The following is a 16,902-nucleotide window of genomic DNA, read 5'->3' on the forward strand; positions in this document are numbered from 1 at the left end:
GTCGACAAGAGAGAGTGGGGATGATGACGCAGATCTCAGCAGATGATTGGACGACGTTCGATGACAACAAACAAAATTGGAATAAGGTAGAAATTTGAAAGGAATAGGAATAATCCACGTATTTTTGCCAAATTTGACCCAAGACTTGAGCCTCATCCTAGTTTTTGGCTAGTTCTAAGCAATGGCCGACTTTGGCGAATGGTTCAAGAGTCTGCCCCGCTTCACCAAGTGGTGGTTGGCCCTCACCGTCGGCTTCACATTGTTGGGACGATTTGGTTTGCTGAGTCCTCAGTTGCTGTTTCTCCACTACGAGTCATTTGTTCACAAATTCCAGGTTTGTTTCGTGTCATTCAAAATTAATTATACGAAATTTTTCTGCATAAGAATTTTTGAAATTATTTCAATTGAATTTTCCAGATATGGAGACCTGCAACCGCTCTTTTTTATTACCCACTCTCACCAGCCACTGGATTCCATTTCTTGATAAACTTGTACTTCCTGTACAACTACTCTCTAAGACTGGAAACAGGTATAAATAAACATTTATTTTAGTATGTTGCATCGCCATTCAAAATTTAGAAAAATAGAATATCCTTAAAAATTCAATCTGTCTACATTACTGTATTTTTTTAATAAATATTTTCAGGGTTCTTTGAGGGGCACCCGGCAGATTACTGTTTCATGCTGATATTCAACTGGCTTGCCTGTGTCATCATAGCACTCATTGCTGAACTTCCAGTTAGTTTGAATGTCAATTCTTATTTTTATCGTTAATTTTATACTGTTAATTCTGCAGCTTCTCATGGATCCAATGGTGCTGAGTGTCCTGTATATTTGGTGCCAACTCAACAAAGATGTAATTGTGAACTTTTGGTTCGGTACTCAGTTCAAAGCGATGTACCTTCCTTGGGTTCTTTTTGCTTTCAACCTGATCATATCCGGAGGGTAATAATCATTTCTTTCAAAAATTTTATCTGTTATTAATTTAAAACAATTTTCCTTGTAATCGTTGCAGAGGATTCCTCGAGTTGATTGGAATTCTTGTGGGCCACTTGTACTACTTTCTGTCATTCACCTACCCAATTGATTTCGGAGGGGCTAGCTTGCTGAACACACCAGCCATCCTTTATCAGTACTTCCCCAACACCAGAACTGTCCGAGGCGTTGGTGGCCAAGCAGCAGCTCCAAGGGCTGATTTTAACCAGCGACCACCCCCTCCACAAGGGCCACGTGGCCACGACTGGGGACAAGGTAACATTCTCGGAGGGCGTTGACTCCTCTCATGATTCGATGGTGATTTGATTTTTCTGTAATTACAATCAATCACAGCCAGTCACTAATGTTAATTGATTTGACTTGTTTTGTATTCTTCGAAGAACTGAATCTGTGAATACAGAAGGTGTTTGAAAACTCGGTTATGAAATTAATGGCTTTCACTTAATCTCCATAAAATAGTCCAACGAATTCGTGTACAAATTAAAATTTAACTCTGATTAACTTTTCAAGTGACAGAAAAAATTGCCACGAAAATTCATACAAAATTACCTTAAAATGATATTCAAAACTTTTCGTAAGAAAACGACTACAAAAATTATGTGGGACAACAAAAATGTATTATTGTTTTAACAGCGAGTTATTACAATCTTTGATGTGAATGAATGACAAGAAAAGTGAAGGCACTTGATTCAGTCGACAGTGTTCAGGGCGATCGAGGGTGAACTTGGCTCTGGCTCTGCCAGAGAAGCAGTCCTTTTTCTTCCGAAACAGCTACTACAAGCCGTGTCTCCTTTTCCAAACTGCTCACCTTCTTCTAAGGTCTGAGGCATGGGTTTTCCAAGAGTCTCCGGTAATAACAGAGCAAGGGCTCCAGAGATGAGCGCCAACGAGGCAAAGATAAAAGTAGGCAAAGTTTTGTCAAACGAGTCCTGCAATTGATTTTTTTTTTTTTAATTGTTAATCTCATATCTTTTATTCTTACCAAAAGTCCAATCAATGGAGTTAGGGCTCCGCTCAAACGAGCACACATACTTCCAACTCCCAAAGCAGTATTGCGTACGACGGTGGGAAACAATTCTGCTGTATAGTTGTAGATGATGGCAAAAGAGCCAGCAATGAAGAATTTTCCAAGCATAACTATTACTGTCACAAGCATTCCTAAAAAAATACATTAAATTAATAACGTTCTTTATGCTCCTAAATAGAAAATAATTAATTAGAAATTACTGAAATTAGAAAAAAAAAATTGTACCTGGACCTGTATGATTGGGTTTGTCAAATATGCATGCAACATAAAGAGGAGTTTCATAATTTCATAAAAAAAAATAGTGCACATTAAATCTTGTGACTTACCTTCTGGAATGTATAGTGCAAGGAGACATGCAAATCCGCCCAGCAGCATTAGAGAGCTGATCAAAGACCTGCGTCCCGTCCTGTCCATGAGCAGGACGGTTGCTATGTACGAGGGCCACTCCACAAGTCCGACAATGAAAAGCATGAGGAAGGGGTTGCCCAGCAATTTTCCTGTGTTAAGTGACAGGCCGTAGTAGACAAGACTGTTTGCAAACCAGTTGAGACAGCAGTTGAGTGTTTTTGCACGCAGACTTGGTGTGCGAACCAGGTCGATGAGCCCCGCACTTCCAGATCCATCTGCAGTTTCCTCTTTTGTTCTTTGACCAGAAATTCCTCTGGAGACAAAAAAGGCTGTGTCTGGTGTGGGTTGTCCATTAATTTTTGTGGCGCGCTCCACAATGCAAACTGCTTCATGGATCCTACCCTGAGCCCACAACCAGCGCGGAGACTCGTCCATTAACCTGGCAATTAAAAATTATTAAATTATTATTATTTTTTGAATGGAATACCGACCAGTAATGGGGAATAAGAAGCAAAGAATGAAGTCCATAGATGACCTGCAAAAGCAGGCGGTCGGAAATAAGAGCACCCCATGCAGCAACTAGCATCACTCCAGTTGCAAACGCTGCTTGGAAAGAGATTCCACAAATCGTGCGTTTCGATGGCCCGACTAGCTCCATGGCTGAAAGTTAAATTTGTTTTTATTTCTGTTAAATTTTAATGAAAAAAAAAAACAGGAAAAAAGGAACACTCACTAAGTACAAAGCCGGTAATGTAAGCTCCTGCCGATCCAAAGATTCCATAAATAAATCTCACAACGAGGAAAGAATAAAAATCGGGACAGAAAGCTACTCCGACTCCAAATATAAGTTGCAGAACTGCTGATATACAAAATATCGTCTTCCTCCCGTATCTGAACCAAAGTAAATTATAGTAAATATTAGACATTCATTGCTAAAACTACACCTGAAAGTGCACATAAAAAATGCTTTGTTTCTAATGATTAAACATCAGTAAAAAAATAAGCCTTACTTGTCAGCAAGGCTGCCAAGAACAACGGCGCCAGTAAACACTCCAAACATGTAAGCAGACTGAGCAACAGCAGCCATCCACCTGTTGTCGCAGACCATATTCCACTAAAAAAAGGAGATTTGTCTTTTTTTTACCTGAAGAAATCTTAAAAAATTACACAAAATAATATATATTTCTAAAAATAAAGCTCCTTCCCAAATTACCGAGAAATAATTTTCAACTTATTAAAAAATTACAAAAATTAAACTACCTCTATGGCTCTAGACGAAGCGTGATATTGTTTATCGAACACCCACGCATTGCAGGGGACAGAAGCATTATCACTATTCAGGTAGTGACACGAGTCCAGCGCGCCCGAATCTGTGGGGATGAAATCGCTCGCGTCGGGATTGTCGTACGTTGCGTTTAATGAGGATTCCAAATTTTCCAAAAGGCACCTGTGGTCAGGTACAGCAGCAACTGTCACCAGGGTCAACATGTGAAGACCGGCAGTGCCACCAGCCAGAATGTGCAGCAGGAACTGCCGCATCTGATAACGGCCAAATTCACCTGCAACAAATATGAAAAAAAAAAAATGAAAAATACATATTTATATTTAGGTAAACGCCAGTTTTAGATGCCCTTTTATTGTATTGTTCAATTTGCAGTTTTTCATTAAATTGAAACATTTTTGTTTTTTTAAGTACAGAGTTGCAATTTTTTTAAATTAATTAGTTTTTTTGTTAAATTTTTCAAGAAATTCTTTTTACCGATCATCTAAATTTTCAGAAATTAAAAAATTTGCACCCTGCATGCATAATAGATAATATAGATCATGGTTTACAAATGTATAATTATTAATCTCTTGGCCATGAGATACAAATTTAAATGGTGCAAAGTGCAAACACATAAACAGGAGAAAGCATTTTGCTTAAATCTGCTAAATGGAAATAATGAAGGTGTTTTGCAGCTCTTTCGACATGGACCGATCACGTGTCTGGGATATTTCTAGAGCTGCTAATTAAAATCTTGTAAATTTCGTCACTGTTTCAGTTTCATGGGTACAACAAACAGATTGCTAAATTCAAGAAAGTCGAATTTTTACTGATCATTATAAATATATTTCTTGACGCAGAGCGTCGCGAATAATTTTTTTTGAAAGAATATAATAAATGATCAATATTGAAAATCGAAAAACTGATATTATATCTACAAAACACATTTTTTATTTTAATTTTGTCATTAAATTAATTATACAGATGACCATCCAACTTGAACTGTTTTTTTTTATCACGTTTGAATTTCGTAAGTATATTTACTACAGTAAGACCAGCTCTAAACCTCAAGAGCATGACGAAAGCGTTGTTATTTTCTTGTTGTGGATTGCGAGCCAAAGAAGTGTTTCTTGGGCGCATCCAAGCATTCAATCCGGCTTTTGCAGACTCTCAAAGCTTGAAATACAAGAATAGCACATCTTGTGCAAAATTTCCACCTCCGATTAAACACGGGCTGTGTAAAAAAATGTAACATTCAATAAAAGTACTTTCAGAAAAAAAGTCCATAAAATTTAATGAAAGACGCAATAATTTTGTCGAATAAAAGTTACAAAGATTTGTAACGAGTTAAATCAACTTAAATAAAAAATAATAATTTAATAATAATAATAATCTCAAATATGTATAATAATGTTATCTGAATCATCTTTACTAATTATACATCGGTAGACGCTTGTTTACGAGCAAACACAAACCTTTATCATAGCAGACGCGACAGGGCTGCACTGGTTTGGTAAACAATTGAATATACAATAAAAATTTGATCACCAACTTTAGGCAAAAGAAATAGTTTATTGTGCAGCCTTTTAAAAATTTTAACTTTTTTAATGGACTCGGATTTGTGGTCTTTTCAAAATTATTGAAAAAAGCAAGTATACAGCTTAATTAAAAGTTTAATTTCAAATTGATGAAAAGAAAAACATTTTGCATGTTGTATCTTCTTCCAACGTGCTATAATTTACTACGCGCTGGCTAATTTTAGTTTTGTATATTTACAAAAATAGAGCGCGGAGCGTGGACTGGATCGGCGTGCAATCTCACACACGCACATTGCACACGTCAGTCTCATATTGATGTTCTAGAGCCGTTTAGAATAACATTTTCCAACCACCTTAATCAAATAAATATTTAATATCTGTTTCGAGAATGGAAATATCGGAAATATTTTGTACTGTTAGCACGAAATATTGATTTGAAGCCGTTTTAAGTAATATTCCTAAAATATTACATTTTAATTTTATTTTTGGCTTGGTTATGTTTGAAACAAAAATAACACACAAAATTGAATTGTAGATTTTTTATGTCATGAAGGGTATACATCTTTATTGATGCCTTGGCCGATCGAAACCATTATCACAAAGATGGTTGCTTGTATACAGTAGATAGCGTGCTATAGTGAATGGTTAGATAACTTTTTCCCCAATCGAAGTCATGGAAAGCAACGGTCGGCAGAGGACATTTCTACGGTTTCCCATCAAATGCGCACGTAAACATAACACACAAGTGAGGGACACAACAGATGGCCAATCGATAAGACGTAAACTTTTTCAAACCTGCATAAAAATTCAAATATTTTAGAAGATTTTATGCTTCTTTAATCCTTCTCATTAAAGGAATTATTTGCAGTCATTTTCATATCTTATCCGTTTGATAAATTTGTAATCTGAAATTTTTTTAATTCAGTTTACGTTAAATTGTAAAAAAAAAAATATTAGTGCAGTTTTGGTAATAAAATTATTTATTTTAAATGCCTTTTTGAAAAAGTTGAAATAGGCCAAATTGGTAGAAACATTTTACTCATGTGGTTTTTGCCTCAAGGGCGATTTGAACAAGTTCCATAAATTTACTTTAATAATAATATTGACATATTTTAGGGTTTCCAGTGACACGTTCGAAGAGAATAATCAAAATCAATATAAATGCTATTGTTTGATAGCAAATTATGTGTGTCAGTGGTGCGTGAGATAAAGCAACAGTGAATTTTCAATCATGACCCTTTGGCCTTTATTTTTTTCTATGATTCCATCAGACTTTGCCGTTTTTCTTTTCCTCTTTCGTCATGGTGTTGTTCTTGTCACTTCAATTTTGCAATCACACCTCGCGCAACTGGAATTTTGTCCTCTGCATATAAAAATAAAAAGCTTCCCACTGCCGCACGTCATTTAGTGCAGCAACATTAACTGAAGCGAATTGTTATGCATGGGTGAATTGCCTTTCAAAGTCTTATAAGAAGAGGCTAATTGCACATTGGACTAACAAAAGTACTGATCGTTTATCAGTTTTTTGTTGTAAGACAAAACAGAGCCTAAGACTTGCGATTTAAAAATAAAAATAAATTGAATCTGTTAAAAGATGTTATAAAAATTTAGATTAGGTATGTATATAATGAAGAAGAAAATTATTAAAGTGATACTCGTGGAAAATTGGGTTTAAATTTTGAAAGATTGATTCAAGAAAAAAAATGCGATATTACAGATAGTGTGGTATATTATGCGATAAAAAAAATTAGCAGTTTGTTGTTGCTTAGCAAAACAATGATTGCACTTTGGTTTCTTGTGTAAGAGGAGCAAAATTAAATAAAAGATTACCAGACTTAAGGTGAGACAGTTCGAGTGTCACTTCATTTGATTACATTAATCAAATTGAATGAGTCAATGACACACTGTTGTTTTTCATCAAAGAGTATGTAATTAAACAATGGAAATTTCCTTAAAAAAATACTTAAAAATAATTTTTTTCGCACTTCGCACTTGCAAAGAGAGAGAAAGCAAAGCAATAAAAGCTTATGTAGGAAATTCACGCACTTCTAGTTGTTGCTTAACAAAATTGTGGCCCACTGGGGGATTAAAAATAGAATGGTCAGACACGCATGTTTTTTCGGCCGTGCGTGCATTTTGGTGCCTTAAAATTAGGCAACAGGGAAGTATTTTAGATGCAAGAGTGATATTTTTTGTAATAATTTAAATTTTGCCAGTTATAAAAAACTGATGAAATTTAATTAAGATAATTTCCAGGTAACTTTGTTATTAGTTTCTGCTAAAACACAACAGGATAATACAGATGAAAGAATTCAATTGAAAAAAAAATACTAGGCAAAATTATAAATTGCTCATATCAATTAGGCTTTTAAATCTTCAATCGCCGAAGAAAATTTTTGCAATAAATTCTAACAGAATAATTTTCTCTCAAGATTAAAAAAAATGATGATTTTTAATTAAGTTGAGCCCAAAAATAAAAATTAAATTGGGTGATGCCTTCTGCAATGAAGGGCACAGGCCGACAAGACTTTTGTCTTGGCCTGACCCTAAAAAAATTAAATAGAATAGGATTAAGGCTTGTTTTGTCGGTCTCATTAAGTGTTTATTGTTTTATGCGGTTTTGTGTACAAAATGTAATCGAAAGTATAAAATGTTTGATAATGTGTTATCAAGTAATAAAACGGTGCAACAAAAACAATACTGTTGCAACTTGCAACTTTGCACTTACTTATACAATCAGCACTTTTTATGGCACGGGATTTATTAATTATTTAAATTATATTCCTTATTGCATCATTTTCTTGATTTTCTCAGCTTTTTAATTAATTGAGTAGCCTCAAAACCTCAAGATCTGGACTTATATTCAAATTTAAAGAATATTACATATTGAATTAAAATTATTATTAAAAAATATTTATTAATACGATCGCAATAAGATAAAAAGTTTTTCCTTCTAAATATTAATCTGGAAAGTTGAATTAGTAAACAGTTTTTTTGAATGGCTTAATTGCTAGGAGATAAATAAATAAAAATTGTAATTATTGATTAATTATTAAGGACGCATCTTTGATGCAGTTGACGAACAGGGAAATAATTGCATTGCACATACCTAAATGGCCCATCAGGTTGTCGAGGTCCGAGTCCATGGCTCACGTTTTCCCACTTGAAGTTAGCGGAAAATCTTCAAAGTCGAAAAACAAACCAGCGCCGCTTTGGGTTCGCCAACTCGAGCGGCTCACCGCTGGTTCCACTCTCGCGACGAACGCCACTTGCAGCCGCCTCGAACTCGACTCTTCGCCTCCTCGTCGTTTTTTACGCACCCACGAGGACGCAGAAAACCCAAGCAGTGGTGCACGCAGGCGTCGTCAAGTATAGTGGAAGCCGAGGCGGTGCGGTTTATAGTTTCGTTCCATATATTTTCGCCTCCTGTATATGCGCCGGCGGTTCAGCATTCGCAGCGAATTTCCTTTCCTGTCGGGAGCGAACGCACGCAAAGCCAGAGAATGCACTCAAAAAATCGATAACGAAACTCACTCTGGGAGACCAACGACTTCCCTGAATCAGAGAACCGGATTTTCCTCTCATTCTTTCATGTTTTTCAAAATCTAAAAATTATAGAATTTGTTTGAACTTTGAACAAATTGTGAAAAAAAATCAGCAGATCAATTTTTTTATTATTATTTTTTGATCTTATAAGAAAATCTAATTTTATAAATTTTCTTACGCAAACGTAATAAAACAATAGCTTGACATAACAATGACCGTGAGTTTCCACTTTTTGCGGCGTTATCTGAGCAGCTAGGGGTCAGGGCCGGTCAGACCTGGTCCCTTGTTCAGGGTCATCCGGGTGTCACCCGTATTGCTCCCAGCAGAGCGTGTGCGAAATTCTTGGCTTCTTATTTTATTGACTCTGCTCGCTTATCGCCAACACGCTTTTTTATGGCCAACCGCTAAGTAAATAAATCTAAATCGTCGCCTGGAGAACGAAGCGGTGGTTGTATAAAAACATAGAAATAATTTTTAAATTATATTGTATAATGCGTTTTCTTTTATCTCAAATTTTAGTTTTTCGTTTATGTAATTTTTGAATGTTTAGTTGATGTCTTTCAATTTCTGGAGTGGTTGTCTTGCGGTATTGGCAACTAAATATTTTAATTCCTCGAATTGTTGTTGGTGTGCGGTGTACATGTGTTTTTCTGTTGAACTAATTAGTAATTAATGTAGTGTCTTTTTGTTGTTGTAATAATGTTAAGTGTAAAGTTGTTTATAAGGGTTTATTTTTTATTAAAGTCAAGTTTTTCTCGCACAGTAAAACCACGTAAAAGACTCCTAAAGAATAAAATACTTTATGCAACATTGCAACAAAAATATTTTCATTTTTATTTTATTTATATAATATAACGCACATTTAATAAAAAATTTCACATTCAATTCAAGGAATGGATCCGTCTTGTCAGAAACGACTAAATTTCAACTTTTGCGAGGGTTTTTATTTTTTATTATACGCTTTGAAATAAAAATATTACAAAATTTATTTTAAAAACGAGTTTGAAAATTTTCGCTAGTAACATGAAAATATTTTAGCAATATTTTGTTTTTTATTGAGTTGAATATTATTATTCAGTAATTTTGGAAATCTTTTCAGTCAACTTTGCAATATTTTAGTCTTACAAATAATATTGAACGTGGTTTTGATTTTTTTTTTAAATGTTAAATCTGATCTTACATTGTGACTTTAAAGAAAACGATTCATTGTTCTATATTTTTCAATATTTTTTTTTTAAATATAATTTATTGTAATTTTTGACAGATGAGAATTATTGCTGATAATGATAATATATTCCATTCAGTAATTAATTAATCCTCTGCCAAATAAATTGTAGTCCACGATTTCTTCAAGCAGACTTTATTTCTATGAATTGAATTTAAAATTTGAAACGTAATAACGTTTTATAAATAAAAAAAATATTGGAGAATTTTGCTCAAGATCATCAAAGGCGTGCTTTTCGCGCCTTCGAACTTTCAAATAAGCAAGGAGGTCCGCAATCCCCACCGCTTCATCCCGTCCTCCGCCACCACCATCTGGTCCAATCTGGTCACTCAGATGGAAAAATAAACAAAAACAAATCTACCAGCTCAAACTTCAAAGACAAAATCAAATTTTTAATTTTTGATCTATCAGTGGATCACACTGGATATTACCATCACCAGTGAATATGAAGATCACAATTAAAATGCTGCAAGGACGGGAGTGTTCCTTAGAAGTAAGAATTTTCTAAATATATATAGTCTGAAACAACATAAGACTGGAAATTTTTAAATTGCGTATTTTTCAGGTCACTCCCGACACCAGTGTAATTGCTCTGAAACGCATGATTTCTCCACAACTCTGCGTCCCTGTAGCAGAACAGAAACTACTCATTTTAGGGAAACCCATGCAAGGTATAATTTGTTTAAAAAAATAATTAAAATTCTTTAAAAAAATATTTCCTTGATTTTGTAGATGATAAAAAGCTGAGTGATTACTCCGTCAAGGAAGGTTGCAAAATCAATCTGATTCGCCGAGTTTGCGACTCGAATAGTCACACAGCCGACAAACCTGGGCTCAGAGACACAATGCTTGCATTCCTGTTGAAGCACATGCCCCCGGACAAGGCCCTGAAAGTTCTGGACGAATTCATGAAGGTAATTTGTCATAATTTTATTTCTGTTTCTCTTGTTAAATAAATTCTACCAGGACTTCAACAAGTCAATCAACAGCTTGAGCATTGATGACATAGAGAGAATTGCTAAGACAAGACTTCAGGAGGAAAACCATGAAGAATTATAAAAAAATATCATATTCCTTAAAGTCTCCTCAAGCTGATGTTCATATTTTTAACTTAATTAATTGATAGTATAACGTGTTGATAATTTTCTACGTCTTGTCTCATCCATTAAAAACAATAATCTAGTATAATTATGTTTTTTTTCTGTGCTCTTCATGGTACTTCAGGATTATGAAGATATCACAATTGCATCATCCAGAAGTATGTTTTATTTGACATAAAATGGGAATTAAAAATAAATATAAATCACTACATATCGTGAACAAAAATAATAAATTTAAAATACAAAGACGGGCAGTGTGCCGATGAAAAATATATAGTATAAAATTCAATTCTATCTTTAAAAATACTGTTCTATGCTTGATCCTTGTCACAAAGCGCTTCGGCCTGGTTCACACTATCGGGTAGAACTGTTCCCACCGTTTCTGGCAGCAGCAAGCTGAGCAAAGATGCCACAAAAGACACAGATCCAAATAACAGCAAAGGCAGGGGCGCCGAGTAAATAGACAGCAATGGTGCAAAAGGTGCGACCATAGCTCCAAATCGGGCCATCATCGAACAAGCCCCTACTGATGCTGACCTCATTGTTGTTGGGTACAACTCAGCCGTGTAAACGTAAATAATTCCGAAACTGGCCGTAATTCCAACCTTGAGAGTAATTGATACAATTAAAAATTCATTTTTTTTTTGCACAAAATTACCTTTCCAATGAGAAAAAGAATGAGAATGCCTGTGTGGCTGTCTTGAGGAATGAAAGCTGCCGCCAAGCAGGTCACTGCACACAGAAGCATCGATCCACAGAGTGACGGTCGACGACCCTTATGTAGGCACAGCCATGCCAAAGAATACCCAGGGATTTCAGCCAAACAGACCATGGAGAAATTTAGGTACTTGTCTCCGCCAAGACTTGTCGAGTTCACAGAGAGACCGTAAAACACAAATGCATTTGCTGCCCTGATTTTTTTTTTTAAACGAATGTTAAATTGGAATAAATTTTAACGGCATTAAATTGATAATTACCAAATGAAGAAAAGGTAAAGTGAGCGGAGAACAAGGCGCTTTGAGCGCAGCAATGCTCTGGCCGACTGCAGAATACCTTGGGTGTGAATCTTCTGCTCTTCAGAGTCTGAATCAGATCCTTCATCAAAAGTGCTCAAAATTTCTTGCGAGAGATGTACTCCATTTGCCCGCGCAACTTTCTGCACTATTTTCTTTGCTTTCACATTTTTCTTCTGCGTCAGCAACCACCGCACAGATTCAGGAACAGCCCTATTAAATTTATGATTAAATTACACGTGAAAAATTATTAAAAAAAAAAACTACCAGTAATATGCGATAAAGAATATAGGTGGAACGGAAACGATCAGTTGCAAACTTTGCCAGTCGTCAAAGAGCCAAGCGAAGAGGCCTACGCTTGCTTCGCCAACTGCGTAGAAATAGTTGATGACCATCGAGGACATTTCCCTCTTGCTTGGCCCAACAAGTTCCACCCCGAGAATGAATGCCAGGGGATAAACACCAGAAGTTCCGACTGCATTGAGCAGCACGAAAAACTGAAATACAAGGTACGACGGCGCCACGGCTTGTAACACACCTGTTACAGACATCAGCACCAATGATCCGACTAAAACTAGTTTGCGACCAAATCTATAAATTGTACATAAATCTTTAAATTTTAATCTCAAAACTGTAAAAAGCATTACCTATCTGCCAGGTATCCGCACAGGAGACTTCCAATGAGAATACCTGCAAAATGCAGCGTGCCAACAAGAGAGAGCTTCCATTGATTGTCTAAGCATGTTATTCCCCACTGAAAATTAGAACAAAATTTAGTTATTATTATTTATATTTTTAGTTTGAGGGTTTCGACTACAAACCTCGTTAACAATAGTCTTTTCTCCAGGGTAAAAGACCCATTTGTCACAATTTTCCACTTGATTTGTGTCGAAGGCACCAGAAACGCACCCCGACCCGTTTCGGACAAATCGGGAGCATTGCGCAGGCTGATAGGGTCCTTCCGACGTTAGCGGCGGAATCGCCATGGACAACCAGGGTTGCGAGAATTCAGAATTTTCTCCAGCATCACAATCAGGTACAAAACACCTGTACGGAGGCACTCCCGCTGTGAACACGTAGGTCAAGCTGTTTGCCGCAGAAAAGAAGACGGGGAGGCAGATGAGCAAGTACGTGAAGGCCTGGTAACGGCCAAAGTCTCCAAGCTCAGAGAGCACTGCGTCCAGTTCAACCATTTTTTTATCTAAAAATAAGCCCATTAATAAAAAATGTATTATTGAAAATAATAATTAAAATAATGATATATATAATAGGTTCGAATTGGAATTTGTGACAGATAAATTGTAGGATAAATAGAATTGGTCTTTAACCAAAACCAGATGAACATTTACAATTTTTTTTTAATATTTTTGTCACATCATAAAAATCAAAACTTCTGAAATATTTAAACAAATGAATGTATTATATAATCTTGACAAAAAATACTTGAGAAAAATAAAAAAATTATAGGATTATTTTTTTATTTTACTTACTGCTTTAAATCTGGTTGTTTAAATTAAATAGAGATTTAATTAGTTCCACTCGACAATCCGTTTTATGTAGAAGGTGTATGTTGCAAATTATTGTCCAATCACATTGATCCTGCACGTTTTTTAATTAATTTATGTGTTATATTCATCCAGTCATCTGTCTACAATCAGTTAGATAAAACACATTAAAAAGCTTTTTGTTAGATTAACACCTTAATCTATAATACTTAATAGTGCATTCAAGAGGTCCTTTCAATCTTAAGTGCAAGCGGCTGTTGTTCGATTAAGGCAAAATTAATATATGTAGTCCAGATTCCAGATGGAGACAGAAAAATTTTGCTCTTGATGGAAAACGAGAACAAGAATTTTAAGTCTCAGCTGATAAAAGAAATTTTTTTTAATAAATTACAAAAAATTAACCTGAAAAACAACAAACCATGTGCGCGGGCAGTCAATAATTCTGCGTACAGAAAAATTGGCAGCAATCATCCCGGATTCTTTGTTTTTGTGACTCGACCGGTCAACGCGCGGGTGTCAAAAGAGTGGGCATCTTTCCGCGTCCCCGCTAAATGATCTGCGCCACGGATTTGATAAAATTCGTGTGCTAGACAACACTAAATTTACCTAGTAGCAGGTGTTGGAAAAGTGCCACAAGTCGCCAAAATCTAACCCAGTCAGCACGACTCCCACGATAACATCAAATTATCACAACATAGCTTTTAGCTTTATCAACACCAGCAACCGCTGGCTCAGCTCCGCGCAGCTGCGAGTAGTGGGAGGAGCGCAGGTCAGGTGGGGTTTGGATAAAGGATAAATTGCCAGGCTTAATAAATAATGTAGAGCTACAGAGTTGGTATATTTTTTTTATATATTCGCGTTCTACTTTATCACTACTCATTACGATCATAATCGCAAATTAATCTTTTAAGGTTGTCGCAATTTTAAGCAAGTCGTTAAAAATAAAAAAGCAATTATTGCCCTTTTTTGTACAACAATTTAATAACAATTAAAAAAAAAATTAAATCATTATTCATAGTAAAAGTCAATTTTTATTAAACCAAAACGATTTTTTTTTATTATAATATGTAAATAAAAAGGTTATTAGAGAAGGTTTAATCTGTATTTTAACATTTTAAAAATTTATTCAATTAATTTTCAAAGAAAGTTCCTTAGTTCTCATTTGCTATGATTTGTTGCATTTTCGGAAATACATAAAAATTTGAAATATTTTAGATTAATATTAAAATACTAATAAAAAAAAGTACAGCGACGTAAAACCAATTTGATGGAAGAAAATAAAACTCGTTTAATTTTCGGTTGAGTGTTCTACTAGTACAATATATAGATTTTATTTTTATTCTTTGTTTCATAATTTTTTGTTGTAGTATACAATAACAATTTATCATCGCATCAATAGACAATTCAAACTGCATGTTGTTCAGATCATCATGTGTTGCACAAGAGATAGTTGTGCCTCTGTTGGGGGTGGGTTGAGCCCCCCAGGGCCCTCGGTCAGGCCCGTGGCCCCCGCAGCCAGCAGAGGCGCACTTCACAATATAATATTTATTATGTTACATGATCCAGTGGATAACTCTCGTCGACAATGAGTGAGTGTATGTTTCGTGTATTTTTTTTTTATATTCGTACTGTTCATATACTTTTTTCATTTTCACCATCCTTGACTCATCACCCATTAAATTATAACGCGCGCTATTCCCTCTTCTTTTTTCGATTGCAAATCGAAAGATCCTTTCCTTCTGCAATATACTTTTCTTTCGCAATTAACTTTTCTCCGTATTTTTAGCCTAGCACGTTCATTATTTTTTGTTCTCTTCGACGTGTGACACATTGTGTGTGTAAGTGGTGGACTGTTATATAAATTTTGTCACTTTTCTGCGGTACCTTTAGTACAATTTTCTCTCTTCCCGTCTAGTTAGCTATGCTTATTTAAGTGGGTTTAAATGCGATATTTAACTCTCGTGTTAGGTTAGTTGATACTTTGAGTATTTCCTCGCATACTGGCCGAGTCGGTCCAAACATTCATCTCTCTTTTTTTACGGAGACGGTCGCGTCATTCGCACTTTCAACGCAGCACACCGCGTGCCAAAAGTTTTTCGGTGTATTTAATATTCTCGCGTCTTCCGGGGCGGCTTGGACTATTCTTTAAGAAGTAGTGTGTGTGTGTGATAGAGCAATTTGAGTTGATCTCAATGTGTGTAGGTCCCCCTGATGATAAAAAATTCAGTCACAAAAGCACCATCAAAAAAGGCGTGCTGAAATTAAATATATGCGCGACGCGGTATATTTATTTATATATATTTATCATTTTATAATTCCGGCGGGTAACTGCAATTGAGAGGAGAGTGGACCTGTAAAATTGACTTGGAATTCAATTGACACGTCAATTCCGCGACATATCCGTGCCGCCCCCGAACAGCACCACTCGGGGTGTGCAGATCAAAGTGCGAAAATTTAAGCGATCGCCGTTTCGCAAGAGCTAAAGATAAATATTTTTTTGTTTCTCATTTACAGGGAACAACGCATTCTGACTGAGATACAACAATAATCACAATAGTGTATGCGTAAGTAATTGTAATAATAATTAAAAGTCACTGCCATTTAGTGGAGAATATTTATGTACAATATACTGAGTAGCAGATGAGAGGGCGGCCATCAGGCGTTGGATGAATACCGCGCAAATTCGGCCGTCAAAATATTGTTTGTGCGGCTCAACACAAGAGACACAAGAGCTACGTGCTTTTACACAGCAAATTTATTTATATTCTTCGATTTCTGTCACACGCGTCTCACTAATTGCAAATATAAATAATTGTTTTCTCTCTCTCTCTTTCGTTTTTCAGCGTAGTACATATCAGTGTTCAACTATTTTTCTTTTTCATTGCAAGAACAATACCTCTGCGCACTGTTCTGGTAAAACAAGTATAACAATTACAAAAAATATATCAGTGAATGCGAGCGCTCGCGAGTCTCTAAAAATACCACCAGGGACACTAATGGAGAACGAGGAAGAATTGCCGAACGGATGGGGCCCACAATTGAATGCCGACGCAAGTACCAAATCACAAACCTCTGATTGTTTCAAGTGGTGCGCAGGCTTTGCACGTGCATAAATCAAACTTATAGTTTGGCCGAAAAATAAAATGTTAAAAATTGCTTGTGCAACTTTGCCGAGGTTATATAATAATTGGTACTGGCGGGATTTTTTTATAATTAGCAAAGCCTTTTTTGTGATTTGGTAGTCGAAGGACCCATCTCAATAAGACGCTGCGTACTATCATCAACATATTTCGCAAGAATATGTAATTATTAGTTAATTCAACAATTTATCTTGACGCTC

The 16,902-nt window shown here is 35.7% G+C and overlaps 4 protein-coding genes across 6 annotated transcripts; 2 read left to right on the forward strand and 2 right to left on the reverse strand.

Moving 5' to 3' along the window:
- The first annotated feature begins 17 nt into the window (after window positions 1-17).
- Window positions 18-1,926, forward strand: LOC132195924 (derlin-1). Of its 2 annotated transcripts, none has more exons than XM_059618229.1 (6): window positions 18-86; window positions 173-334; window positions 418-529; window positions 647-738; window positions 797-945; window positions 1,016-1,926. In XM_059618229.1, exons 2-6 carry the CDS (start codon window positions 182-184, stop codon window positions 1,272-1,274), a joined length of 765 nt encoding a protein of 254 aa, XP_059474212.1. In that variant the 5' UTR covers window positions 18-86; window positions 173-181; the 3' UTR covers window positions 1,275-1,926. The 2 variants fall into 2 exon arrangements, with proteins under 2 accessions (XP_059474212.1, XP_059474221.1); XM_059618238.1 differs by having other exon boundaries at window positions 49-118.
- On the reverse strand, window positions 1,592-8,516 carry LOC132195859 (organic cation transporter protein). The gene is made up of 8 exons (XM_059618123.1): window positions 8,283-8,516; window positions 3,632-3,930; window positions 3,382-3,485; window positions 3,105-3,262; window positions 2,863-3,031; window positions 2,350-2,810; window positions 1,979-2,154; window positions 1,592-1,925 (listed from the first exon to the last, which is right to left on the reverse strand). The coding sequence occupies exons 1-8, from the start codon at window positions 8,317-8,319 to the stop codon at window positions 1,686-1,688; spliced, it is 1,644 nt and encodes a 547-aa protein (XP_059474106.1). The 5' UTR covers window positions 8,320-8,516; the 3' UTR covers window positions 1,592-1,685.
- A 1,737-nt stretch (window positions 8,517-10,253) lies between these two features.
- Window positions 10,254-11,129, forward strand: LOC132200242 (ubiquitin-like protein 4A). The gene is made up of 4 exons (XM_059625607.1): window positions 10,254-10,437; window positions 10,510-10,615; window positions 10,677-10,858; window positions 10,911-11,129. The coding sequence occupies exons 1-4, from the start codon at window positions 10,390-10,392 to the stop codon at window positions 11,001-11,003; spliced, it is 429 nt and encodes a 142-aa protein (XP_059481590.1). The 5' UTR covers window positions 10,254-10,389; the 3' UTR covers window positions 11,004-11,129.
- Window positions 11,130-11,192: 63 nt separating this feature from the next.
- On the reverse strand, window positions 11,193-14,305 carry LOC132200127 (organic cation transporter protein). 2 transcript variants are annotated; one of them, XM_059625474.1, is made up of 10 exons: window positions 14,169-14,305; window positions 13,981-14,118; window positions 13,772-13,816; window positions 13,548-13,705; window positions 12,879-13,258; window positions 12,705-12,811; window positions 12,325-12,648; window positions 12,022-12,270; window positions 11,703-11,955; window positions 11,193-11,649 (listed from the first exon to the last, which is right to left on the reverse strand). In XM_059625474.1, the coding sequence occupies exons 5-10, from the start codon at window positions 13,248-13,250 to the stop codon at window positions 11,356-11,358; spliced, it is 1,599 nt and encodes a 532-aa protein (XP_059481457.1). In that variant the 5' UTR covers window positions 13,251-13,258; window positions 13,548-13,705; window positions 13,772-13,816; window positions 13,981-14,118; window positions 14,169-14,305; the 3' UTR covers window positions 11,193-11,355. The 2 variants fall into 2 exon arrangements, with proteins under 2 accessions (XP_059481457.1, XP_059481373.1); XM_059625390.1 differs by having other exon boundaries at window positions 13,772-13,922.
- Between the last annotated feature and the right edge of the window lie 2,597 nt (window positions 14,306-16,902).

Source organism: Neocloeon triangulifer, unplaced genomic scaffold (assembly GCF_031216515.1).
Source record: "Neocloeon triangulifer isolate White Clay Creek 2 clone unplaced genomic scaffold, ASM3121651v1 ptg000001l, whole genome shotgun sequence".
Classification (NCBI taxonomy): Eukaryota; Metazoa; Arthropoda; class Insecta; order Ephemeroptera; family Baetidae; genus Neocloeon; species Neocloeon triangulifer.

Bases quoted from the DNA above. Each gene is read 5' to 3' on its own strand.
- LOC132195924 (XM_059618229.1), top strand. From the start codon at position 182: ATGGCCGACTTTGGCGAATGGTTCAAGAGTCTGCCCCGCTTCACCAAG. The intron at 335-417 runs GTTTGTTTCGTG...TGAATTTTCCAG, and splicing joins CATTTGTTCACAAATTCCAG to ATATGGAGACCTGCAACCGC. The intron at 530-646 runs GTATAAATAAAC...AAATATTTTCAG, and splicing joins CTCTCTAAGACTGGAAACAG to GGTTCTTTGAGGGGCACCCG.
- LOC132195859 (XM_059618123.1), bottom strand. From the start codon at position 8,319: ATGGACTCGGACCTCGACAACCTGATGGGCCATTTAG. The intron at 3,486-3,631 runs GTAGTTTAATTT...TCCTTTTTTTAG, and splicing joins CTTCGTCTAGAGCCATAGAG to TGGAATATGGTCTGCGACAA. The intron at 2,811-2,862 runs GTCGGTATTCCA...TTTAATTGCCAG, and splicing joins CTTCTTATTCCCCATTACTG to GTTAATGGACGAGTCTCCGC.
- LOC132200242 (XM_059625607.1), top strand. From the start codon at position 10,390: ATGAAGATCACAATTAAAATGCTGCAAGGACGGGAGTGTTCCTTAGAA. The intron at 10,438-10,509 runs GTAAGAATTTTC...CGTATTTTTCAG, and splicing joins GACGGGAGTGTTCCTTAGAA to GTCACTCCCGACACCAGTGT. The intron at 10,859-10,910 runs GTAATTTGTCAT...AAATTCTACCAG, and splicing joins TTCTGGACGAATTCATGAAG to GACTTCAACAAGTCAATCAA.
- LOC132200127 (XM_059625474.1), bottom strand. From the start codon at position 13,250: ATGGTTGAACTGGACGCAGTGCTCTCTGAGCTTGGAGACTTTGGCCGT. The intron at 12,812-12,878 runs GTTTGTAGTCGA...TCTAATTTTCAG, and splicing joins AAAAGACTATTGTTAACGAG to TGGGGAATAACATGCTTAGA. The intron at 12,271-12,324 runs GTAGTTTTTTTT...TAAATTTAATAG, and splicing joins TTCTTTATCGCATATTACTG to GGCTGTTCCTGAATCTGTGC.